At 49.5% G+C, this 25,798-nt stretch overlaps 3 protein-coding genes across 9 annotated transcripts in view; 1 reads left to right on the plus strand and 2 right to left on the minus strand.

Annotated features, from left to right (window-relative positions):
• Nucleotides 1-1,362, minus strand: part of ZZEF1 (zinc finger ZZ-type and EF-hand domain containing 1) — a 92,466-nt gene extending 91,104 nt beyond the window's left edge. For both annotated transcript variants that reach the window (XM_020882059.2, XM_070478894.1), the window contains exon 1: nucleotides 888-1,362. In XM_020882059.2, the coding sequence (XP_020737718.2) occupies nucleotides 888-1,241 (354 nt within the window). In that variant the 5' untranslated portion in view covers nucleotides 1,242-1,362. The remainder of the gene's footprint in view (nucleotides 1-887) is intronic.
• Nucleotides 1,363-1,444: 82 nt separating this feature from the next.
• Nucleotides 1,445-12,079, plus strand: CYB5D2 (cytochrome b5 domain containing 2). Of its 4 annotated transcripts, none has more exons than XM_070478897.1 (5): nucleotides 1,445-2,066; nucleotides 3,254-3,319; nucleotides 5,474-5,614; nucleotides 6,687-6,873; nucleotides 9,764-12,079. In XM_070478897.1, exons 1-5 carry the CDS (start codon nucleotides 1,814-1,816, stop codon nucleotides 10,125-10,127), a joined length of 1,011 nt encoding a protein of 336 aa, XP_070334998.1. In that variant the 5' UTR covers nucleotides 1,445-1,813; the 3' UTR covers nucleotides 10,128-12,079. The 4 variants fall into 4 exon arrangements, with proteins under 4 accessions (XP_070334998.1, XP_020737728.2, XP_070334999.1 ...); XM_070478898.1 differs by lacking the exon at nucleotides 9,764-12,079 and adding an exon at nucleotides 7,389-8,352 and having other exon boundaries at nucleotides 1,471-2,066; XM_020882069.2 differs by lacking the exon at nucleotides 3,254-3,319 and having other exon boundaries at nucleotides 1,449-2,066.
• A 19-nt stretch (nucleotides 12,080-12,098) lies between these two features.
• Nucleotides 12,099-25,798, minus strand: part of ANKFY1 (ankyrin repeat and FYVE domain containing 1) — a 71,375-nt gene continuing 57,675 nt past the window's right edge. For all 3 annotated transcript variants that reach the window (XM_020882063.2, XM_070478896.1, XM_020882068.2), the window contains 9 exons: nucleotides 25,381-25,537; nucleotides 24,260-24,460; nucleotides 22,627-22,803; nucleotides 20,580-20,727; nucleotides 20,024-20,114; nucleotides 19,599-19,723; nucleotides 17,801-17,947; nucleotides 16,719-16,809; nucleotides 12,099-16,192 (listed from right to left, as the gene is read on the minus strand). In XM_020882063.2, the coding sequence (XP_020737722.2) occupies nucleotides 16,060-16,192; nucleotides 16,719-16,809; nucleotides 17,801-17,947; nucleotides 19,599-19,723; nucleotides 20,024-20,114; nucleotides 20,580-20,727; nucleotides 22,627-22,803; nucleotides 24,260-24,460; nucleotides 25,381-25,537 (1,270 nt within the window). In that variant the 3' untranslated portion in view covers nucleotides 12,099-16,059. The remainder of the gene's footprint in view (nucleotides 16,193-16,718; nucleotides 16,810-17,800; nucleotides 17,948-19,598; nucleotides 19,724-20,023; nucleotides 20,115-20,579; nucleotides 20,728-22,626; nucleotides 22,804-24,259; nucleotides 24,461-25,380; nucleotides 25,538-25,798) is intronic.

The following is a 25,798-nucleotide window of genomic DNA, read 5'->3' on the forward strand; positions in this document are numbered from 1 at the left end:
AAAGGGCCTTAAGAAGCTTGTACTGTGACATAAGACAAACAAACAAAAGTCAAGAAATCTGAGTGACAGTCTCAGTTTCATCAACGACTCACAGGGTGATGTTGGATCAGCCGCTTCTTAATTCTAAAATGAAGTGTCTGGTACAGATAATTCCTAAGATCCGTTCCAAGGATAATACTTTGCTGCCATATCAATTTGCTGTTAATCACTTAACAAAGCTAATATTGGTGATTATGCCCCAAACTATATAATCACAAGTAGTCACAGGAAACCTGGTATTTAGTCAATAGTTGTAGGTTCTAGGGAGGTTTAAGTGAGACTAAAATATGACCCTTCAAAGATCTAAAAACCAATGTGGGTTTTGGAAAAGCTAGTTTCTGCGAGATGAGAATGGCTTTCAGAATGTGAATTTTTCCAATATATGTTATTCTCCTCCCACATTCGTTAGGACCCCACACTGGACTCAGAAGGTGCCTCTGCAAAAACCCACTGGCCAGTAAAACCGAATGGTTTTCATGGCCACTCCCTTGATCCCTGCACTACAATCCCCTTAGGCCATCCTGGAGGGCAGCTGATGCAGCGTCAGGCAACAGCACAAAGGTCTGTGCTACAGCAACATGCAAAGACATCTTATCCAGTACTTCTGAGCCAGAACGGCCCAGCCGAGGCTTTCCACAGCTCTAGTAAAGGTTAGAGAGATTGACAGTCGGCTCCCGGACTGAACAGGCTGGAAGCTCCCATTGTGGGTCGGCATACCCAAGCTCTTCTTCTCAGAAGCTGCCAACCCTACCATTCCTGCCCAGCCACTCCAAAGCCACAGCCTACCTCTTCACGCCCTTAGGGCCGACCGCCCTGCCCCCGCCCCACAATCGCTAGTCAGTCCTGACCTCCTCGAACCGCTCGCCCGAGAAGCCGGCGCCACGAGCCTCCAGCAGCTCCCCGAACTGCTCCAGGGTGACGGACTCTTCGCCGCGGCCCAGGCGCTCTTCCAGCCAGCGCAACAGCGCGCCGTGGTGCCTGGACACCAGAGATTCGCAGGGCGGCGTGGGCCGCAGAGCAGCCGCCGCCTCTCGCAGCCGGGCCGGCTCCAGCAGCGCCGCGGCGGGCGGCAGCGCCGGGGCCGCGGGACCCTGGCCGGGGGTCGTGCTCGAGTCCGCGGCCCAGTCCTGGTGCGGGCCCCAGCCCTCGCCCCCGGCGGCTGCCGCCTCGTCTTCACTGCTGTGACTCGGAGCGTTCCCCATGAGGTCTCCGTCTCGGGCGCCCGGCTCTGCTGCCGCCGCCGCCGCCTCCCCGCCACGACCTGTCAACCTCCGACGGCACCCGGCGGGCGGGGACCGGGAAGGGACGACGGCGGCGGCTGCGGCTTCCGGCTTCCTCGCCGACAAGCGAGGACTGCTGTCGCAAAGGCGCCGTTAAGCGGATACCACCAGCTGTCGTGAGACAGCAAACCGGGGACAGCCTGATTTCCGAGAGGGCGCTTCTGTCATTACGTCTACGTAACCTGCAGCCTCATTTGCTACCATCTTTGTTGGGGGCGGACAACCGGCAGGCCAGAATATTCTCTCGCTAGTCACTTACTTAGTATCTCTCAGCAATCGCTAGCTATGCTGGAAAAGTACGAGGAAGGTTGGAGCCAAGGAGTGAGCTTTTCGCCAAAGACTTTCCCTTCCAGTGCCCCATTGTCCCCTTAGTAACATGCGGACCCGCGAAGGCGCGCGTCGCGCCGGTGACGTCGCGGCCGGTTCTCCGCCATCTTAGCTGTGGACCGAGAGGTGGCAGCTTCGGAGGAGCCAAGAGGGGTACGGCTGCGTAAATGCCGGGGCTCGGCGGGCGTGGGCTTTGGCTGGGCCTGGCCGTGGCTGCGGCAGCGGCGGCGATGGCCGCACGGCTGATGGGCTGGTGGAGTCCTCGCGCCGACTTTCGCCTTTTCATACCTGAGGAGCTGGCCCGCTACCGCGGTCGCCCAGGGGACCCGGGCCTCTATTTGGCCTTGCTCGGCCGCGTCTACGATGTGTCCTCTGGCCGGAGGCATTACGAGCCCGGGGCCCACTATAGCGGCTTCGCAGGTATTAGCAAGGCGGTTCGCGCCTTTTCCTGCTACGACGCGGGCGGGTAGCCGCCTGCGCTTCATTCATGCACGTATTCATTTATTCATGTGTTCATTTCCTTTTTTTCCTCCCCACATTTCGTCAGGCCAGCGTGGGGCCCGGGCTCCGCTGCATCATCCATCTGGTGTGTTTTGACTATGGGCAACTGTCACCGGCCTCTATTCTCCCTGTCTTTTCCCACCGCTCCTCCTGACTAGGTTGGAGAAACACATCACTTGCCTCTTGTCAGTTACTCTTTCCCGGCCTGCAGAAGCTCCCAGGACCTGCTTTGGGCCACAGTGCGTGGCTCTTAGGGCACAGAGATGAGTCGCTGCCCTCAGGGTTCCCCAGCTGATTCCAATCATTACTTCAATGTGTCCTAGTGAGAAGTGACTTCCTTTCCCCCATCCCAGGTTTCCCTAAAGATAGTACATTTGGTTTACATTTGGTTTACTTCTAGTACAAATGCTTATATCTGTCTTAAAGAAGTTTATCAGGGGACTTTCGTGAGACCCAGGTTGGATCCCTGGTCAGGAAACTAGAAGTTTGAATGCTACCTGCAGGGAAGGATGACAATCCCACGTGCTGCAAGTAAGATCTGGTGCAGCCAGATAAGTATAAAGTTCATCAGGTTAGAGCACAGGGAAGGAGTCTGGCCATCTTTATACTTAGAACAAAGTTGAGCATATATTAGGCCATAAAGAACATTTGTCAAATGAGACTTATTCTAACCCTGTTTTACAGCTGGGGAGGATTGGAGGATGTAATTTGCCTAAAGCCCTCACAGCTAAGTCCTGACTAGGACCATGCCTTTTAGAGATGTTACTTTACAAGCCTAGAGGAGTGACCACCTCCCAGATTAAAAGAGAAAAAGCAAAGGAGGAGCAAGCCTAAGGCCATTGACTAAGCTGATATTAAATAAGCATTGTCCATTTGTCATTATCTCTGGGGAGTTGGGAAGTTGCCTCTGGCAGTTAAATACAAGGCAGGTCCTTGTCTCTAGGGAGAACTTGAAAAGTAGAAGCACTGACAGAGAAGGAATTATGTGCAGTTGATGATGCTGAGGTCCTCAAACAGTCCAAGAGAGGGAAAGGACTTACCCAGGGCTGCCCAGTGACTGAGAAGCAGAGATGCAACTGAAATCAAGTGTTTTATTCACCTGCCAGGTGAGGACACTTTTGGATACACTCTCCTGCCATGCCCTGATGCAGCTGTCGTGGCTGTATGCACATGTGAGCAAAAACCTCTCCCTTTCTGGGGTGATTTTTCTTTTGCAATGTGCTCTCCTCTAGAGTGAGTTCCTTTGTGTCCCATGTTATTCACCATCAATTTATTAACCACCACCATTAGCTCGCCTTGTCCCCAACCCCCTACACACTCTAGTAGGGAAGTAGATACATTCCCTTATTCATTTGCTCAGTCAGTATTTTTATTAAGATACTCAGATCGTATAAACTCCACCCTTTTAGACAGTAGAATTTAGTGGTTTTTAACTTGGGAAGTTGGGCTTTCCTGGTAGCTGAGCTGGTAAAGAATTGGCCTGCAATGCAGGAGACCCCAGTTCGAGTCCTGGGTCAGCAAGATCTCTGGAGAAGGGATAGGCTACCAACTCCAGTATTCTTGGGCTTCCCTGGTGGTTCAGACAGTAAAGAATCCATCTGCAATGTGGGAGACCTGGGTTCGATCCCTGGGTTGGGAAGATTCGCTGGAGGAGGGCATGGCAACCCACTCCAGTATTCTTGCCTGGAGAATCCCATGGACAGAGGAGCCTGGTGGGCTACAGTCCATGGGGTCACAAAAGAGTCGGACAGGACTGAGCAACCAAGCCCACACAACATGGGGAGCTGCGTAAATATCACCACTGTCTTACTGGCATTTTGTCACCTCCCCAAAGAAACCCCATTTTTGTTAGGAGTCATTCTCCATCCCCTCTGACTACTTGGCCCCTGGCAATGAGTATCTACTTGCTGTCTCAAAAGATTTGCCTCTTCTGGCATTTCATGTTCATGAGTCATACTTGTGACCTTTTGTGTCCGGCTTTATTCACTTGGCATAATGTTTTCAAGGTTCATTCATGATGTATTGGCATCTATCAGTACTGTATCCCTTTTTATGGCCAAATAATATTCTGTTGTGTAGATTTTGTTGATCTGTTCATTATTTCTTGAATATTTAGGGTTTTCCCACCTTTTGCTTATTATGAGTAATGCTGTTATGAACATTATGTACCAGTTTTGTTGTGGACATGTGTTTTCAGTTCTCTTGCGTATATACCTAGGAGGGGAATTGCTGAGTCATATGGTAACTCATGTTTAATTTAATTTATATGTTTTGGTTGCACTGGATCTTCATTGCTGCACGCAGGCTTTCTCTAGTTGTGGCAAGCAGGGACAACTCTTCATCGTGGTGCACGGGCTTCTCGTTGAGGAGGCTTCTCTTGTTGCAGGCCATGGGCTCTAGGGCACACGGGCTGCAGGAGTTGTAGCTCCTGGGCTCTAGAGAACAGCCTCAGCAGTTGTGGTGCATGGGCTTAGTTGCTTTGCGGCATGTGGTATCTTTCCAGACCAGGGATCAGAGGATGATCAATTTGTTTAAAATATCAGTCTAAGTGTTATACAGAAAATAGATTAGTTGAGGACAGAAATAAACAGGGAGACCTTCTGGGCTTTACCCTAATCACTTAGATGAGAGATGCCGGCAGCCCGGGCTCTAGTGGTAGATGGAGCCAGGTAGTCTGATACAAGAACTATTTAGGAAGAAATTATAGGACTTGGGAACTAACTGGATGTGAGGGATGAAGGAGGTGTCAAGGACTGTACTTCTGGATTGAGCAACTAGTTATGAACTGAGATAGGGAGTATTAGATTGGAGGCAGGTTTCCAGGGACTGGGGATGCCGTGTGGACATTTTGAACTTGTGATGTCTGAAAGTCCTCTAAGGAATGTTGAGCAGACAACTGGATATACAGGTCTGGAGCTCAAGATACAAATTTGACACCTTTGGTATCGAGGTGCTACTTGAAACCACGAGAGTGGATGAGATCATCAAGCGGAGGGTGTAGATGGAGCAGAAGAGGTGAACAAGAATCGATCCCTGAGACTGGTAGAAAACGAGCTAGAGGGGTAGGAGGAAAACCAGGATTGTAGTGTCACGGAAGCCAAGGAACCCCGCCATGTGAAATGTTGCTGAAAGTCAATGAAAGAATGGGGTACGTGCCAGAATGTGTCTCCAGGATCCAGGAGCATCTGTCACTGAGGAGGAGGGATTGGCTTTGCTTGGGGTTGCGGAGTGAGAGGTTAGGGAGGTATTTCTCAGAAAATAGATTCTTGAGTTGATATAGTGTTGGTGATTTACAAGTTAATCTACTGGAAACATCTCTCCTGCAGGCCGAGATGCATCCAGAGCATTTGTGACTGGGGACTACTCTGAAGCAGGCCTTGTAGATGATGTATCCGACCTGTCATTTTCTGAGATGCTGACACTCCAAAACTGGCTTTCATTCTATGAGAAGAATTACAAATTCATGGGTAGGTATTCCGCAGGTCATTTTCATAGATTTCATTTAGTTGTCTTGAATTTGTCACACTGCACCGCATGTGAGGTCTTAGTTCCCTGACCGAGGATCGTACCCATGCCCCCTGCATTGGGTGCTCAGAGTCTTAGCTACCAGACCACTGGGGAAGTGCCCAGGTAAACCTTCTAGAAGTGCTTTCTGCTGCTTCTCTTGCCATATGACAGGGGCTGCTAGTGAAGGCCACTTGTACTTTAGGACTTGGAGATAAAAGTCCCTGCATCTAAGAACTGATACCTTCTTGGCTCTGGCCTCCTGAAGCTGCTCTTGCTGCCATTGCTTAGACCTTACAAATTCTGACAGATTTTAAACTAAAACCAGCCCATGCAATGTGTCCACTGAAGGATTGAGCCAGAAAAGAATGATGGATGGGGGAGAGCATGAGCTTGGGGTAAGACCTACATACTAGCTTCAGAGACTCCCCAGCTACTATATCTCCCGGTCCCTCTCCCAGGACTATGGGGCACTGATATCTCTCTCATAGGGGTGTATGAGGATCACAAAACATTGGTAAAGTGCCAGCAAAGCTGCTGATACTGAGTGAACGCTCGATGGATGACTTAGATGGATGACTTATTTATGTTACATAAGACAAAATAATTCTATGTGGGGAAGAACTTAGCCACAAAAATGTCATGCAATAAGCGATACATTCGTCAAGCGTTTATAGAACACCTGCTCACCTCAAGTGCTGTGAAACACTGAAAAACGAGTGACAGGTGGTTCTACTCTCGGGTACTGATGTCTGGAAGGGGGGAAGATTTTATGTTTTCTGTCCTGGAGGTCTCTACACCCAGAACAGGGAGGCTTCTATCCAGAGTGGTGTAAGACATTGAGAGATGTTGGGGCAGGAGGTGCCACAAGTCCTTCCAGCCAGCTCCTGATAAACCAGCAGCCAGCCGGACACCGTAGAGCCCCAGGGGCAGAGCTCTCCTGGGGACTCAAGCTCTCCTGGGGTTTCTGCAGGAGAGGCCTCTGTCCTGCCCCTGCCCACCACCGCACTGACGTCAGCTTTCCTGCCGCCACAGGAAGGGTGATAGGAAGGTTCTATGGAGAGGATGGGCTCCCCACCCCAGAACTGACCCACGCAGAAGTCATGATGACCAAAGGCTTGGAGGCGAACAGACAGGAGCTGATAGAGAAGCAGAGGTTCCCACCGTGCAACGCTGAGTGGAGCTTCATCAGGGGTAGCCGGTTCTGGTGTTCACAGCAGAGGTAAACGGGCTTCCCATCTGTTCTTCCCGCCTCTCCCCAAGATCCAGCTGCTAGGTCATCTGGTCTGAGTTGTTCCCTGAGGCCATACGTTGAGAGTTAACCCAGGAGAATTTTCAAGACCCATGTGCCCTGGGATAGTGATTCTAAAGCCAGACAGGGCTTCTGAGATACTCCCAGGCCAGTGAGGGAGGGGGGAAGCCTTTAACTGGGGTTGTCAACCAAGCAGGGAAGTGGGGCTGCCTCCTGGGAAGGCAGACATCTGGGGCCAGGGGAAGCGCAGAGAAAGGAGGACTCTGCCCTCAGAAGGGGAAGTTGGAGGAAGCCGGGGTGGGTGCGGGGGGAGAGCATGAAAGTTCCGGTGAACACTGCAGACCATCACCTTGGGAAGACACCAAGATGGGAAGTGGAATGGCTTTCACTTCTCACAAGGCCTGGCTCACTGCCTCCTCCCTCCCCTCTCCAGAGACACTCAGGAGTTAGTGCTTATAAGAAGCCCTCTTTCCTTCTTTCCTTAGTGGAGGTGTGAGCAGAGACTGGATCGGCGTTCCCAGGAAGCTGTTTAAGCCAGGTGTCAAGCCCCACTGTGTGTGTGTGAGAACAACTGGCCCCCCGAGTGACCAGTTGCCGGAAAACCCTATGCACAGAAATCGTGGGGACCTGGATCACCCCAACTTGGGGGAGTACCCAGGCTGCCCACCCCTCGCCATCACATGCTCGGTCCCCCTCTAAGCTGTACCCTGTGTGTCTGTAACCCCCATGGAACCCTGCCTAGAGCCCTAACAAGCCGGAGGATGGCTCCTACGTGAACAAGAGAGCCTGGAAAGACTGGGCTACACTCTGCAGACGGGACTCATGCCCCCCCGCGGGCTCACCGTCTGGTGACTTAGGCCAGCGCGTGGCAGCCTGCCTGGTACTGGTCAGTCTGTTGCTGCCCCTGTCCCTTGGGTCTCCTTCTCCTCCTCTGGAGTTTGCAGACATTAATCGGCACAAATATGACCAACTCAAAACTCACTGGACCAACACACAAAAGGACTCTGTGCTCCAACAGCTTCTTTCCCAGGGACTCCTGGGCTGCCAGATCAGCCGCTGGCCTGGCCCTGCTTGTAACGCCCACCCTGGTCAGGGATCAGGGGCTCTGGCACTCCTTCACCATCCAAAAACAAGCAGACACATCCAGAAAGTCCAGATGAATGAACAGTGCCAGCACAGCCCTGTTCCCGTTCCCTGTGTGCTATTGTGAGCCCTTTTACAACCATTCTTATATGTAAGACCTGTGCCCGAAGGCAAACATGAATTGACAACCAAAAGCCACACTGAGTTAATCTGAGCTGGACCCATATAGAGGTGAAACAAGACAGGCTGATTCTGGAAATGGAAAAGCGTTTGCCTGTGTAGATGCAGCAAATCCAGATGTCTCTGAACAGAGCAACAATTTATGTAGTCCTTTGTGTTTTTAATTAAAAAAAAAATTTGGCTGTGCTGGGTCTTCGCTGCAGTGTGTGGGCACTGTAGTTGTGGTGCACGGGCTCAGTTCTCTGTGGCATGTGGGATCTTAGTTCTCTGTCCAGGGATCAAATTCGTGTTCCCTGCATTGAAAGGTGGATTCTTAACTGCTGGAACACCAGGGAAGCCGCAAAGCCACTATCTAAAGCAAGGATATCATTCCTTTCTTGGAACACTTCAAATCAGGGATGTGCATCTGTATGTACACACGTGCTCAGTCATGACTGACTCCGTGCCTCATGGCTGTAGCCCATCAAACTCCCTTATTCATGGAATTTTCCAGGCAAGAATACTGGAGCTGGTTGCCATTTGGGATGGTGTGCTTTCAAAGGGAGAAGTCCGCATTTTGAGCCAGAGGCAGTTTCACAGCCCTAACACAGACCCTGGGCAGCACAACATCCAAGCCTGGGCAAGGTTGCAAAAGCCAGTACCAACAGCCTGGACGGTGGGTGGTGTGTCCAGGGTCATCTGTAATCTCCCACACTGGGCCAAGTTCATGCATTACCTCTTGGATTCAAGTTAGGCAGTTGGGGGCAAGGAGTGTTCCTACATTACAGATAAGGAAATGAACCTGGCATAAATCCAGGTTCAGAATCCCTGTCTGCACCTTCACCTCAGCACCTCCCAATCCCCTCAGCTGTTGACCCAAACATTCTCTATGCTTCTTCCTTTCTCTGTCTCCTCTCCTTCATCATTCACCTCACTTAATAGCTTTCCAGGCCCCCTGATTGGAAAACAGAGGCTGCCTCCCCTTAACCAGAGTGGCTTGCTGCCCTATGGCCGCAGCTGCTCCTGACCCGTGGACCCTGTTCCGGGCACCCTTTGCCACCCAGGATCTTCCTCACCTGCCGTTTAGGACCTCTCACCTCTTCCTGCCTCCCTCCCTCAAGTCTGCATTCAACAGCCCACTTCCCTCCCCTCATGCCAGATTCCTCTCAAATACCATATCTACCTACCTCCTGTCCCAGCAAAGATTTTATATTAATTTTAGGGGTAAAATTGCTTTATGATATTAGTTTCTGCTGACGACAGTGAATCAGCCACATGCATACATATATCCCCTTCCTCTCGAGGGCCACCCTTCCCACTGCCCATCCCAACGAAGCTTTTGAAAACGCTGCACATGCTCGCTGTCTCTGCTGCTCAGCCCCCATTTGCTGTGTAACACAGTCGCCCGGCTTCTGCCCTCCTCTGCTCAGCAGCAAGCTCAACTCTGTGCTGGCAAAGCCATTCCACGTTCAGTGATTACCTACCTGGACCTGTCACATTTGAGGGCCTTCATGCAAGCGCCCCTTGGCTTTTTCCTCATTTCCCTTATCTCCCTCCAGCGTTCCTTCTCAGCCTCCTGTCCTCCACACAACCCTTCCCTCTGGCTTCTTTCCTTCAGCTGTCGTCTAGTTCGGGCAGCCTTCCTGATCATTTCTGCAGGCACCGCAGACTCCACAGTGCTGGCATCCAATCTTCATCTTCTTCCTCGAGATTCTTCTGGTTTCCCTGGCTGGTTCCACCATCGCCATCTTAAAGCAGCCCCGTCACACCAAGGACTCCACCCAACCAGCTTCCAGGTCCTGGCGATCCCACCCCCTTACCTGCTCCCAGCATTCCTCTGGCTGAGGCCTTCCTTTCTCACGCGCTCTAACTGTACTCCCTCCAGCTGCAACCCCACAGCCCCCTGCCAAGTCATCTCCTCTGATCAGGGCATTATTCTCCAACTGAACCTCTTCCATGGCTCGCAGATCTGTAGAGATTAGGTGCTAACTCTTCAGCAGCACAGGAGGCCCTCCTGTGGTCCGTTCTCTCTCCCACCCCCTCCCACGTGCTCGGAGCCCTCCAGCCTTCATCTTGCTGCTTTCTGCGTGCAGCACCTTCACCCAGGCCGTCCCTTCTACCCGGAATGACACCTCTTGGGCTGTTTGTCCAGCTCTGTTCCATGGTAACTCAGTCAACTGGAAGGCCTCGCCAACTGTCAACCCACCAGTGGATTTAGACGTGCTTTCCTCTAAGAAAATAATTCTGTGTTCACTTCTAAAGTAACAAGCATCACAGTGCCCTGTAACTATGAACTTCCTGCCAACCTCTCGTGTTGGACTGCAGACTGTCTAAAAGAGACAGGGACTGAACATTACTTGGCTGTGTAGCCCCACGGCTACTGTACCTGGCACATGGGAAGTGTGCTATTTGCTCTGTTTGGCAGATGAGGCAAGCACAGCCTGAAGAACTTGATAAAGGCGCAAAGCAATGAAGCTGAGCCTAGACCTCAAGGTTCTTGTCTTGATTCAGTGCCATGGTCCTGTATCCAGTTTGGTGTGTGTCTGCCCTCCTGGAACAGGACAAACAATAGGAGGCGGACTTGTTCCAGGTCCCACACACCCTTGAGCGCAGTGTCTGAGGCATCCTGGTAACTCAGCCCCAGGTTGACAGAGGACTAGCGTCATTGCCACTGCTCTCCTGAGTTATTCAGTATTTACCAAGCGCCCGTGTCCCCTGGGGTTGGGGCTGGGAGGAGAGTGAGGCTCCGGCCCTCGGGGAGCTCACAGTGTGGTGGAGTGAAACCCTGGCTAGAGCAGCCAGAGGCCACTCCTGGGGGAGGAGCACGGGGACAGCATGGGGGCCAGGTCCAGCGATGTTTAGATCTTTCCAAAGACAAACAGAAAGAAAAGGAACAAAACGAGGCATACGAGAGTCATCCCAGCCACGTGTGGACTAACCTGATTTCCACCCTCGAAAGCACTTCTACTACCTGGGCCCCCAGACTCCTTCAAACGGGCAGCAGACACGACTCCACCGGCCTGCACCAGGGAGGACCTCACTGTGCACACCGCAATTCGTGCTTGCCCAGGAGGGAGGACGCATCACTTACTACGGATCACCTTCCTCAGGGCAACCCTGTGAGCCAGAAGAACCATGGTCACTTCTATTTTATAAACACGAAAACTGAGGCACAGAAATCATGCAACTTGCCTGTTTTGTACTCACTTAGTATTTATTGACCTAATATGACCAATGTTCTCCTCAAGGATGGCTGTTAGGATTACTTTGGACTATTTCACAAAAGCCCCTAACAGTGCCTATTAATTATGAGAAGCCACCAGAAAAGGAGATTTATCAGTCATTACATCTAGCCTGAACAAGGGTGAGCAAAATGGAGGATGGGTAAAGGAAAGGAAAACACTAGCTCAAGAAAGCGTTGAGGGCCAGGTGAGCTACTGGATTTGCGTGACTGTATGTGGGGGCGGGGAATGGATCACAAGACTTTTAACTTGCAAACCCCTAATCTTGCCTTAGTTTTCTCTGAAACCCACAGTAATGGTCCTCCCTTCAGACCACAGCCAGCTGAAACCTCACCATGGATCTTCTCAAGTCGCTCCTAAATAACTGAGTCAGGGAATTTCCAGGGTCTGCGGGAGAGCTGCAGTGGGGTCAGGGGGCTGAGCTGGAGCAGCTGTGGTCATGGGTGTCACCGTGAGCTGAACTCTGGGCCAAGAGCACAGTACATCCAGGCAGCTGGTGGTTATGTTCACAGCAGCTTATTTTTTCACTGCTGTCAACAATGTGTTTCTGAAAAAAGTGTTGGAAATTCTAACTTTCCTGGAGGGTAGTTGTTAAAGAAATGTATTCACATGTCAGGAGTTTAAAGACATTTTGTGTGTTTGTTTTTAATTCTTATTGGTACTTTTTGCATTAAAAGGAACTACAAATGTTATTAAGGTTTCCACTTTAAATGCACAATTTTACCTCATTTTATTTATAAGGACTTGTTACAGAAAATGCAAATATCAATATTTGAAAAATACATTCCATTACACGAACTCCAAAGAAACAATGCTGATAAGCGCCATGGTCCTACTGATGCCCTCTGACCACCACTGACCCCACACCACGCCCCACACTGACCACCACCTGGAATGGCTTGGAAACCAAAGTGATCAACCTAAACATGTGCCTGCGGTTTCTGCCCAGGCCTCCCCCGTGGCAGAGCACACAGGGATGTATGTCATGGTAACAGCCAACTCCACACATCTGCCCAAAACACGATGTCAAGTCATTAAGTTGAGCAGGCTACCAACTCAAGACTCCCTAGCTACAGAACACCAACATTGTCTGTTTTAACAGGTTAGTATATTGTTTATGCCACACAAAAAAGTAACTGTACAGGGAATGATCTTTCAAAGAAACTCTTTAAGGCATCTATGATAACTTCTGGAAATTTATAAGTGTTTTAGTCAAATAAGTCAGCTCTTCACTGAATTACTTCCACAAAATGAGAATGTGGCTTCCAAACCCCTTTAGGAAATTGTTTGCCCTCGGCTTCCTCCTCTCCCTGGCTGGGGGGTGGGACCTTTGGTGCCTCAGATTAGAAGGGGCTGGTCCTGAGGGGAGCAAGCCCGGGTCCCAGAAGAAAGCTTGTCTCATGAGCTTCCTCATAGCCTCAACCTGCGAGTTCCAGGCGGGGCTGTCGTGGAAGCATCCCGCTTACTTGCTCATGCTACTTAGTGTCACCTGGAGAGTGAGTTTGCTTTTCAGATCTAATCATTACATAGCTCAGTAGGGTTTTCTCCTCCAGGTTAAAAATAAAACCTAGATGGAGATCAAGGCTCTCCCATGTCCCAAGGCTTTTCGTCCACGTCATGATTATGGATGAGATGAGCAAAATACCATTTAATACGACAGGTGGGAGATGTGAGCCAGGAGTGGCAGTAAACCCACAGCAAGTTGAGCTTCACGCAGGGAGCCCATTCGGGGGGAGCAGTGAGGATGCTGAAAAGGGTGGTCACGAACAGCTCAGGGCTCTGAGGTAGAGGACTAGCGGTCACGTGGACCCCCACTCCTGGAGAGAGAGAGGCAGGTGAACTGGGTGATCTCGTCTGGCCTCAACTGAATTGTTAACGGGCTGACAACACACCAGCAATAAACTCCAGACAGAACACACATTCTAACATGTCATTCAGTGAGACACCACTAAAAAGAGAACTGGAAATTAAGAAGTCCTAAACGCAGGCACTTAAGTTTGTGGGAAGTTTCCTGTATTCGAGGATAATAGTAAGTTAGTTTTAGCCACTCTGTTTACAACGTAGCACACGGTTTGTACCTTCATCTTTAAGAAAAAAAAAAATAGACTTAAGAATACACTTTCTCACAGATCTGATGAGCAAGCGGCAGTTAAAAAGCTAGCAGCATTAACAATGTTGACTGATGCAGCAAATTATATTTCAATCAGGTCTAGTCTTCCTGCTCTACTTACTCACAATTGGCAACTTTCTGAATGAATAAAACTGAGTTTTAAGCCAAGGATTAAACTGTGACAAGAACAGCCAGGCAGTTCTAGAGTCAAGTTCGACAGCTTGGCAAACACAAAGAGGACCAACAGCATGTCAAGTCCCACCAGAGCCACCGCGAGAGGAACTCAGAGTGTGGCCTCCCACCCATCAGAATGTGTCAGGGAGAGCCTAAGACTGTGGAAAGCAGCTTCTTCTCGATCTACAAGAATGCACTCTGAAGACACCACAGAGCTCACAAAACGTCCCCTCCAACTCGTGGAGGCTAAGTACCATCACTATCGCTGGACTCTGTGAAGGTAAACAAGCCTGACAATTTCAAACATGATTTTAAGATATCTTTTTTTAGAGTGCAATTAGAGGCAAGATTGTTACTGAGATTGGTATATTATGACAGGGGCAGGACAACCAGCCTCATCCCTCATTGAATTCCCATCCTCCTCTCTGCACCACGGACAGTCAAAGAACAGGTATAAAAGTACTGACCACCTCGATTCATACCTGAAGCATAATTACCTTACTTTCCAATGATAGAATCAAACCACCTGACTAAGGCCTACTTACTCGGGCCCTGTTCAAACAACAGGAAATGGAAACTGAACACATGCTCCACATGGTCAAGTGTCTGCCAAGACCAGTTGTTTTTCTAGAAAAATTCGGTATGAAATAGGTCACAGACTTTGGGGGATAGGGAACTCTTGTAATTTTTTCTTTGAAATGCTGTGCACAAGCTCATATTAACATAGAAAGCATATATATCTTATAAATCACAGAAATATTAAAAAAAAAAGTAGCACTCTGGTTTATCAGCTCATTTTACACACATATTTAGGCAACAGGATGTATAAATTCTACAGCGACATGGAGGACACACCCACTATCCAAACAAAAAAAAACAGACTGCTGCAAAAAAATATTTAGTCCCTTTTACACATATATGCACACTTCATTAATGCAAACAAACAAAAAAATGTAGTGGTTACTAAATGTCTGAAAAAAACAGTATGTATGATTGAGATTGTTAATCTCTGAGTACAGCTGTACAACACATATTGTTCATCTCAGAGTGTTTTTTTTTTTTTTTAAGCAGTGGTATAAGTTTCTCTCTAAATGTGCATTTTAAAAAAACTGGCCAAAACCTTCAAAAGAAAAAAGTTTAACAACTCAGGGTTAATATATACGTACTAGCAGCGACTAAGGCCTGACGGGTTCCAGGGGCTTCATTCAGCACACGAGCTTTCCAAAACGGGGTCATACACGCTTGGCCAGGGCCTTTGGCTGGTGGCTCTCACAGGGCAGATCAAGAACCTACACAGAGCTGGGACCCAGGCATGAGGGCGCTCACAGAGTAACTGGGAAGGTTTTAGCAAGAAACACTCATGTCAAGGAGATGGGACCTGCTGGTCTGAGGCTGCAGATTCCCTCTCTCCTCACTTGGCCCCATGTGACTCTCTTGCTCCAAAGGACACTCCGAGGGAGTTTTCCATTTAAGACTTAGTGTGAGCTGAGGTCCAGTCAAAGCTTACTGGTAGAATCACTGATGCACAGATATGTGAGGGTATTTTTGAATATGGATTTTTAAATTGGAATCACCAGTAATGCAGCTATATAAAAAGTGCAGCACAATGAAAGTGCATTTTCTCCACCACTGCCTAGCGGCAGGTAACTAAGGACTCCAGACAGGACACGGCAAGATGAGAGAACAAGACGGCTGCTAGGAGGTGTCAAGCTGCCAGAGTGCAGCTGGACACCCCAGCAGCATGAATACTGGTAAAGTTTTCAGTTGTTAAGGCCACAATTTTTCAGCTCTCATCTTTGAACCCTGTTTAGAAAGATTTCACCTTTTTTAAAGGGGTAGTTCACTAAAAATACAGCCTAGCTTTTCCGAAAAACAAAAGAGTGAGAAACTTCAGGCCAAGAGGATCCTATTTACCTTTATGAAAACACTGTGCAGAGAAGTCCAGAGCCACTCACCCTAGAGGAAAGCCAGCTCTCGTTGTGCAGCCAGACACCGGCTTCCCACGACCAGGCTCGGCCTGGGAAGCCCACCCAGGCAGGAGACGCCATGAATGCTCTGAGATGGACACTAAGCTACTGGGAGAGAAAATGGGTTTCAAGTGTCCTTGTACATCGCCAGCAGAATGGGGTCTACTTCCTATCACATTTACCACTTAGGCGTAAAGGCCTGGCCCGACCAGTGAGACGTCCAGCGAGCTCGACCGTGGTCTGACACGCTGACAGTCATAACAATCATCTGGAACGGGCTCTGTCACCCTGGTCCGTAACTGTTCCAGTCTCGCTGTGGGAAGACGACGGCCAGCGCCTGCTCTGGGTGGGCCAGGCTGGTGAGCAGAGCAGCTGCTGGGGAGGCGACTGAGGATGTGGTCTGGAACTTCCTGGGGGCTCACTAAGAGACCCCCCCCAAAGTCAGGACGTCAAAGCAAATGTTGCAAACTCGCACAGGCTTGTTCAGATCAAACTTTATAATAGGAATCTCCTTGGTCGAGCATTTATGGCAAAGAAGACGTCCGCAGTGACGACTGTGGAGGCAAAGAAAAGAGGTGTGAGGGGGTTCTTGAGAGTAGATTGCAGCTGGGCACGTAAGCACTCACAGTAGCCCCCGCAGCGGACACGTGAGCCCATGCCTGGTACTCTGCAGTCAGCTCTGCCCCTTGCCGGCTCACTCACACCGAGGCCTGTATAATTGACAGTCCATGATAACAAAATTCTAGCCAGTAATTAAGTTAAAGTTATCCAGAAAAAGCCTCTTGCTTTAAGGCTTAAGACAGGCTCAGCAAGAGCCAGAGAACTCTCACACTTGGGGAAGATGATGCAAGGCCTGACCGGCTGCCTACGATGATGGACCCCAGCATTCTACAGGAAAGCCACCAGTCTGAGTGTCTGCTGGCCTCCCTAACTCTCCAGACGTGGGCAGGGTCCCATGGGCAGGTTTTTCCCAGGAGAGTACCAGGCCCTGACAGGTTCATGGTTTATCATGGGGAAAGGCAGAAGCAATCAACAGAAATCTCCTTATTCTTCTGGCGGGTGACTGGGGGTGGGTCTCACCAGTGATGTTTGCGTGTTGTGACTCCGAACTTGGCAGTGCACTCGTAGCAGTTGGAGCCATCGCACCATGGAGGCTCCTTGGACAGCATATCTGTAACACAGCACAAGACCAGTTCCTGTCAGATACTGACTGTGTCCGGCCAGACCAGGGAGTAGGGGGAGAAGGGAACTGCACCAGGAAACAAAGGAACACATCGCAGAGGGACGTGAGGGACAAGAGAGCAACAGAGAGGCATGCCTCTTTTCACTGCGCTTTGCAGATACCGTAATCTTTTCACAAGTCGAAGGTCTGTAGTGACCCTGCATGGAGCACATCTATTGGTGCCATTTTCCCCACAGTATTTTCTTACTTTGTGGGTCTGTGTCACACTTTGGTAATTCTCACAATATTTCAAAGTTTTTCATTATTATTATATTTGTTATGGCGATCTGTGATCAGTGATCTTTGATGTTACTATTGTAATTGCTTTGGCATTTTTTAGCAATAAAGTATATATAAATACATTGTTTTTTAGACAGTGCTGCTGCGTATGCAACAGACTACAGGATTATGTAAATGTAACTTTTATATGCACTGGGAAACCAGGAAGATTCATGTTGACTTACTTCACTGCAGTATTTACTTTACTGTGGTGGCTGGAAACTGACTGAGGTCTGCCTATTCTAATTGGGTCACACAGGGGGGGAAAAGTCAGTGGGGCTGAACCAAAGGCCGTTCTGAAGGATGGAGAGATTCGGCATCAGCTGAAGGATGAAGGGTGTGCAGATATGTAGCCAGGAGAGCTGGGAGGGAGACCTGCCTGGAGCCGATGGATTTCCGTTAGGATCAGGGGAAGCGGGAATCTGATGGGGCCCCAAAGCAGGACATGCTGTGAAGAGACGGCTAACAAGGACACTCCCCATCCCTGTTCAAAGGCACTCTGTGGCATTCACAGACAAAATCTTTAACAAGGTGGTGCCTGGAAAACTACCACCTCAGATTGTGCAGCAAGTCATCCTGAGATTTTAAGACCACCAGTACATCTGGGTAACAGACACTGCCAGGGTGACTGCACTGATGGAGCTGAATGCAGGCCACTCACCTAAGAGTCTAAACAGCAGCTGCTTGGTAGCGACCTGGTAGTTGAAGATGTTGATCCCTTGGTTGTTGTTCACCCCCAGGCGGGCCCCCGAGCGGACGACGGCACGGCACAGGTTGGCGTTCCCTTTCATGTACGCCAAGAGCAGCACTGGAAAACAAAACCACACGCAGGGCTATTGCCCACTCGGGCCCAGCCTGGCCCTGCCAAAGGGCCAGCAGAAGATGGCCAAGGGCAGGACACAGCCGTGGCAGGACATTCGTTAGCAAAGTCCCCTTGACACACAGAGGGCCCTGCGGCTCTGGTGAGAGCTCTGCAGAGGATCTGCAACATCTTGCAGCCGAGAACCAGCCATGAGGCACGGGCTCCAGACACACTCTTGCCCATTCAGAGCTTTGGCCACAAGAGAACCGAGGAGGGAGAAGACGCTGCAGGAAATATGCACCACTGTCTCAGCTGCCTTCCTCCTGAACAGAACACTCTTCACACAGTGCAACAAATTCTAAAGACTGGTGAGGTGTGCACACATGGAGAAAACCATAAACCAGTGTGGTCAGCTTGCTCCAGAAAGTTCCTCAACCCCATGGAGCCTCTCTCCTGTGCCAGCAGTGGACACCCAGGCTCTGGCCAGCCCACCCTCCTGGTCCTCCCGACGACTACAGCTACAAGCAGCTCCTTTTTGCTTACGTTTCACAGATACTTTATTTAAATTCTTTAATTCTGCAAATGATTCACAAAGATTAGCTTATTATTTCAAAGGAGGAAGCAGGCATAGAGAGGTTACAAATTATACCCGGTCACCTTGCTGGAATATGATGGAGCTGGGTATCTGAAACCAGGTCTGTGTAACTCAGAAGCCCGGGCATGAAGCACCTGCCTGCTTGCCGGCTCCTGGACCACGCTGCTCGCTGGAGCAGGTGCTGGGCCGACAGCTCACTCCCAGGGCTGACCTCCCTGAAGCTCAGGCTTGCCACTGCTGGCTTAAAAACATGTCCATGAATCAAGGCCAAGAATTCTTCCCAAGGTCAAGAAGCAACAACCAAACATTTGGTCCCATGCTGAGGCAACCTCTTGGTGACAGCACTGCTGTCAAAGGCCACAGAGGCTCTGGCTGGCATGAACAGGGATACAGCAGCAGCAAAGAGTTCAGACAGCCCTGGGCTGGGAAGAGAGAGACTTGGGTTTCATCTTTGTTTCCTTACTTGAAAAATGGGAACACACTACATGTACTGCTTACCTTATATGGTTATTGTGAGTATTCAGGAAGAAAATGAATGCAAAAGTACATCAAAAGTATTATGAAAGCTACACAAATTAACAGTGATTGTGGGTGGTGACAGTACTACCATGAGAGAGGCCTGTTTATCAACCCCCTCAATCAAGCATCAGACCTTATCTGTAGAGGACATGCCTTCTCTGTGAATATGTACTACGGCCCATTTCCTCCTTCTGAAGCACCTGTAAGGCAACTGTATTTCCTCTCTCTCTCTCGGGATCTGAAAGCTTGGGGAGGGACCTGGGTGACTAGATACAAGGTAGATGAGGCCAACAGAAACAGGTGGGCCGGCCTGTCTGGACATGGGTATGGCTTTGGAGCACTAGGTACACTTTAGGTGTGCTTGTGCCTCAAGTCAGACACTACCAACTTCCACCTCAGGGATCTGTGATGATACTCGCAGAGCCCAGCCAAAATGCACGGGGCTGAGTGTCCTTCAATAATGACACGTGTGCCTGGGCTCCTGATTTTCTAGGAAGCAAGGGACACCAGTAAGACAGGACCGACAAGAGCCTCACTACGTACCTGTGTTTCCTTCTGTATCCGGTTTATCCAAGGGATACTCGGGCATGCACTCTAAGAAGAGATCAAAGATGGCTGCAGCATTCTCCTTGCCATACTGTCCCAAAATGTGCAGTGGCGACTGGCCTCTAAGAAGACAAACTGGAAAAGTTAGGTGTGTATCTGCCATAGCCATCATGCATAAAAGAAATGGGATTGTCTGAACTCTGTGATGCCGGATAAATCTAAAGGATACAATGGTCATAAAAGTTTTCCTAAAACGTATTTTCAAAAAGAAAAGTTCAGGGTACCATAGGCTGGTCAAGGGCCCTAGTGACCAGTTCTGCATTGTGCACCTGGGGCTCATATAAGATGCCCGTGACCCAGCTCGGAGGGGTGCACCAGGGGATGTGGAGTCCTGGCCTCTGCTGCAAATCACACACACTCACCGTAGATTAAAGGCTTCAGCATCCACGGTGCACTCTGTCAGAAGGACCCGGATGTTGTTGAGTCGGCCATGCATGACAGCAAGATGCAGAGCTGGGAAGGAAATCCTCTTACAATGTGAGCCCAGACACACACACAGAGCATCTCAACTCTGCTCGGCCTCACAAACCTCCCACTGAACGGGATTCAGTCAGAGTAGCCACCATCCGCTCAGAGAGCCCTCCTTTCCAGTCTTCACTGCCCTCAAGAATAAATCTACATGCAACCTCCTAAGATCTGCTTTGTGCCTCTGCAGTTATCCAAAAGTGAGATTTAATGGTTTCACAAGAAGCCATTTAGGTTTCTAGGGTCACCAGTCACATCAGGAGGCTGCCCAGGTCCCCATCAGGAGCAGGCTGCATGCCCAGCTCAGGGCATTTCCTGTCACAGCCCGGCTCCTGTAAGAGCCAATCTCCGGGACAGGGAACAGACCCAAGGGTGCGTGCTGTCCTGCCACCCCAGAAGGAAGGGATTGCTTGAGGCCCTTGGCACCACACACAGGGAACGCCTGGGAATTACCGTTATTTCCATTCTCATCCACAGCAGCAAAGTCCACTCCATTCTCCAAGAGGACTGAGCAGATGGTGGGCAGGTCCTGCTGGGCAGCGAGGTGGAGGGCAGTCTGGCGGTGCTTGGTTAATTCATTCACTTTGGCACCTGCAAGAAGCTGTTGAAGTTGATTACATGAGCAGCCGCTCTACCACCATCAACCAAGGTCTGGCGTAAGGAGCCAAGCCTGCCAATCTCCTGGCCTCCAGGGTTTGCCCTCCTGGCTAAGCTGGGAGCGAACTCCTGGGGAGGCTCAGGCCCACAAAGTCTGTCCCAAGGGGAAAGTGGCGATTACCAAAATGTCCAAAAAGCCACTCCTTAGGACTCAGATAGTCTAAGACTATGGAATATAATAAAAGTACACAGGACTGCAGTGATCTATACCTTCCTCACCATCCTCATGCACAGTGGACACAAGGATGTCCACTCCTTATAACAGTAAGACCAGATGGCAGAAAAGGTTTAGTTACGAAAGCTACCATATATACCAATAGTAAAATAGATGGCCACTAAAATAATAAAAATTTACGGTTTATCATGAAAGGTAAATTAGAGGATGGTAAGATAGTGTGATTCCATTTCAGGAGAGAGGGAGAGAGACAGAAATGTGTATACACACACACACACACACATGCACACACTTTGAAGGTGTTTAAAAGCATATATACCAAATTCAAGGCAGAGTTGGGAGTGAAAGGGAGATACTAACCGCTTTCTGTCCTTATCTGTTTTAAGTTTCTCCACAATAAAAATATACTATTTTTGTATTATTTTTTTTAAAGAAAGAAAGCAACACAGAGAAGTGCAGAATCAAAGCAAGAAGGCCCTTTAAATAATACCTTATATATTCATTCATCATCCACTTTCTAACAAAGTTTCAAAGACAGCTGCTAACAAAAAAGACTACATAGTGAATAAATACCATATTATATATTTGAAAGTTGCTAAGAGAGCAGATTTAAAAATTCTCGGACTTCCCAGGTGGTTCAGTAGTTAAGAATCTGCCTTTCAATGCAGGGGTCACCAGTTTGATCCCTGGTCTGGAAAAATCCCACATGCCACAAAGCAACTAAGTCCAAGAGCCACAAATGCTAAAGCCTGTGTGCCTAGAACCTGTGTTCCACCACAACAGAAGCCTCTGCTCATGAGAAGCCCACGCACCACAGTGAAGAGCAGCCCCCGATCAACTGCAACCAGAGAGAAGCCCACGTGCAGCAACACAGACCCAGTGCAGCCAAAAAGTAAAATTCATAAATAAGTCTTTATAAAAAACCAATCCTCATCACAAAAAAAACATTTTTACAACTATGATGGTGAAAGATGTTAAGTAGATTCACGGTGATTATTTTGCAAAATATACAACTATCAAATCAATATGTTGCACAAAATATACAACAAAACACAGTATGTTGAGTTTGGTTGCTCAGTCATGACCGACTTCTTGCGACCCCATGGAGTGGAGCCCACCAGGCTCCTCTGCCCATTGGATTTTCTAGGGAAGAATACTAGAGTGGGTTGCCTTTTCCTCCTCCAGGGTATCTTCCCAACCCAGAGATTGAACCTGCGTCTTCTGTATTGCAGGCAGATTCTTTACCATTTGAGTCACCAGGAAAGTCCAATATGTTGTACACCTGAGGCTAATGTGTTGTTTGTCAATTCTGCCTCAAAACGTTAAGCAATAAAGACCAAGGACAAAGAGAGAGCACTCCCTGGAAAGCGCCGGCTGAGAGCCTGGCACAGAGCAGGTGGACAGAGACATGATCTCGTCTCCTGATGCCCCTGCCTGCCTCTGCAGGCCACAGCCTACCTTCCCTCATGGCCTCACCTCAGCATCTGCCCACTGGGCACGCAGGACATGCTGCCCACAGACACACTCTTCCGAGTGTCCTGGCTGCTCCCTAAATCCCCACTGGCCTTTCCCAATAACTGGCAAAACACCTGTGACAAGAGAGTCTCCACACATCCTACAACATGCTTTGTCCACAGGTTACAAAAGTAATGTTTCAGGGACACTCACCAAGTTGCGGACAATAATCTCCGAGCCTGCCTGGACAGCAAGGTGCAAAGGGGTCAACTTGGAAGCATCCTGGACTCTGGAATTGACGTTTGCCTGGACGCTGATCAGAAACAGGACGCTTTCAATATCAGAGTTCTGAACTGCCACGTGCAGAAAATTCCGGCCCTTGTTATCCACCTAAGGCAACAAGTGGGAGCCAAAATGTTAGTGGGTGCCCCCTGCAAGAATGCCTCCCGAGCACCTGTGAGCTGCACTGACCCCTGGAGAGGCCGCACTGCAGTCCTCCCCATCCCAACCCCCTAATTACAGACCCGCTCTGTGTATTTGTCCAGAGGACCGTGTGTGCATGGCCACATCCATGTGGTCAGAAAGCCAGGGAACTAAACCAGCTGCCCTGACATCCTTCTGCAGCAGGAGTGGACCTGGAAGGCCAAGCAAGAGATAACCTGAAAGACCGGGAAAGGAGGCCAGCAGAACACTCGGCTGCACGGGGAAAGGCACAGATGATGCTGGCTGTGGGTGTCTCCTGCTTTGGCTAAAACAAACACCCAGTACTCTAACACCAAAGCTGAAATGCCAGTCTGACCCGTGAGCAGCCAAATGAGCTTCCAGAAATTTCCAGAAAAGTCTCCTCTTACAGTGAGCTACAGAATAATTCATGTTGGGGAAGGCTGCCAACGGTATGTCACAGACACTGTTCCACTGATGTACAACGGACAGCGGGTCATTCAAATCCAACCACAGAGGGTATGCCAAATACCAGGCTGTCATGTCAGTGTGAGGGCTCAGGAAGAAGTAAGGGAGACACACATGCTACACACACATCCAGCCATCCATCACCCTGACACACACATACATCCAGCATCCTTCACATCACACACACATCCAGCCATCCACCCCCCGACACACACATACACCCAGTGTATCTACACTGGTTTCACACTACATGGAGAGGAAAAAGTGAAAGGACTGTCTCCACTGAAGAACATTTTACCCCATGTGAGCAAGGGTGAGGTTAACACCTACAATCAGTCACACCGAGGCAAATGCTGAAGAAAAGGGATGCACGAAGCCTGAAATACAAAGCCAAAGTCTTCATCCATGTTAGGACTTTTGTTCAGGTCCCAAATTTCCATTTCACCTTCATAAACGGCTACTCAGAGATCTCAGCAGTATTCTAAGAGCTGGGTGGAGAGGCACATATCTGAGGATCGACCTCACAAACCCAGCCCAGCTCCCACCTCAGGCCAGTTGCCACAGTCTCCTCGCCCAGTCTGATGTTGCAGGTCCACAGCTTACTGTCCAGAACAAGGACAACTGAGACTGCTAAGCTGAATGGTGAAAAGTTCCTCAAGGTCAGTTTAAGCCCTTCTAAGACACTCATTACTGGGGCAAGTAAAACACCAAGAAAAAGCAAAGGGTGCCCTCAGTTCTGCAAGACAAGAATTCCTGTCACTGGGTCCCCTTCCTTGTACACGCGGCACCACTGGGTGGCTGACGTGCAGGGCAGAGCAGGCGCATTCCATCCAGCAGTGACTGGGCACCTGAATGGCCAAAACTGAAGAAACACCTTTATACTGAAGAGACCTGTTTAGTTCGAGACTTGTGTTTAGCCTGGGTGTCGCTTGCTTACCTGCTCAGCAGCCCCGGACTCTCGTTTCAGGATGGCCTCGGCCGCCTTGTTGTTCTTATAGGTCATGGCGCAGGCAAAGGGGGTCAGGCCCTGCCGGTCTCGCACGTTCAGGTGGATGTCGGGGTGAGAAATCAGCAGCTGAATGATGACACCGTGTTGGTTGCTGATGGCCACGTGGACAGGCGTTCTTCCTTCTGCATCCTTTAGGGACCAGGCACAGATTTCAACATCCAAGTGAAGATAAAATCCAGGAAAAATATGATACGGAAAAAGTTTTAAATCAAATTCAGTTCTGAGAATCAACACTATCACTCTGAATTTGAAATCATCTTTTCAAGAGGTCAAACAGAGGATGACTGACAGCCATTCTACCTCCATGCTCCAGTAACCCAGGGACACAAACACATTTGGTTTAGAGAAGCTGCAGTCAACCTCATCTCCAAGTTAAACCACTACTCATCTGCCAGATGAGTAGAGCAGCACACACAAGCTAGAATGCTGAAAAGCATCAAGGAACATGACTCAGGGATGTTCTATTGAGCTATTGAACATTTTCTTAAATACAGTACTCCGCTTGGGACTAAAACAAATTCTCAATGGCAATCTGTAACTAATGGGGACAGGTGGCAAAGATAAGTTGATTGAACAAATCTTCTTCACTTTGTAGAAAGGACAAAGACACAGAAGAAAAAAGTTTTGACCTGGAATAACTACAATTATGAGACAGGCTGTGGGGGCTTCCTGGTGGCTCACTGGTAAAGAACTGGCCTGTAGTGCAGGAGATGCAGATGCAATCCCTGGATTCCCTAGGTCGGGAAGATCCCCTGGAGAAGGAAATGGCCACCCACTCCAGTATTCTTGACTGGAAAATTTCATGGACAGAAGAGCCTGGGAGGCTACAGTCCATGGGGTTACAAAGAGTCAGACACGACTGAGAAACTAAACAGCAACAAGACATCTGTATGACCCAGGAGACAGCCACTTCCTGTGTCTGCCCCTTTGGCCCACTCATGGAAAAGCAGGGTCCCAGGAACAGAGACTGCAAGGTTCCCGGACATTAGAGGAGATTTCTCTGATTCTGGGATGACCATCCCTCTACCCGGAAAAGAGACCCTTCCTACCTGTGCATTTACATTGGCACCAAACTCCAAAAGACACTGGATTGTCTCTTCCAGCCCCCAGGAGGCTGCCAAATGCAGAGGGGTCTGCCCATCTCTGGCCTCTTCCTCTCCTTCCCCATTAGCACCAGGCTGTCTGGGACTATTCACGTCGCAGCCACTGAAAGGAAGGGGAAGTGAGAAGAAGGCATGCTGACAGGCGTGGAGCAGCAGCCTCATCCAACTCCACAGAAAGTCGGCTGCCGACAAGGACTGTAGTCCTTGGTCTCAAATACTGCTGTGTCCTGCTCCCACAGATTCTTCAGCAACTGGTCCTGGAGGCAACTTGGGTATCAGAACTCTTAAAAGCTTCCCAGGGGATTCGTGTGCATTTAAAGATTGAGAATGGTAGCTTGAACGCTATCCTGCACAACCTCACTCT

The sequence above is a fragment of the Odocoileus virginianus genome, chromosome 17 (assembly GCF_023699985.2).
Source record: "Odocoileus virginianus isolate 20LAN1187 ecotype Illinois chromosome 17, Ovbor_1.2, whole genome shotgun sequence".
Classification (NCBI taxonomy): domain Eukaryota; kingdom Metazoa; phylum Chordata; class Mammalia; order Artiodactyla; family Cervidae; genus Odocoileus; species Odocoileus virginianus.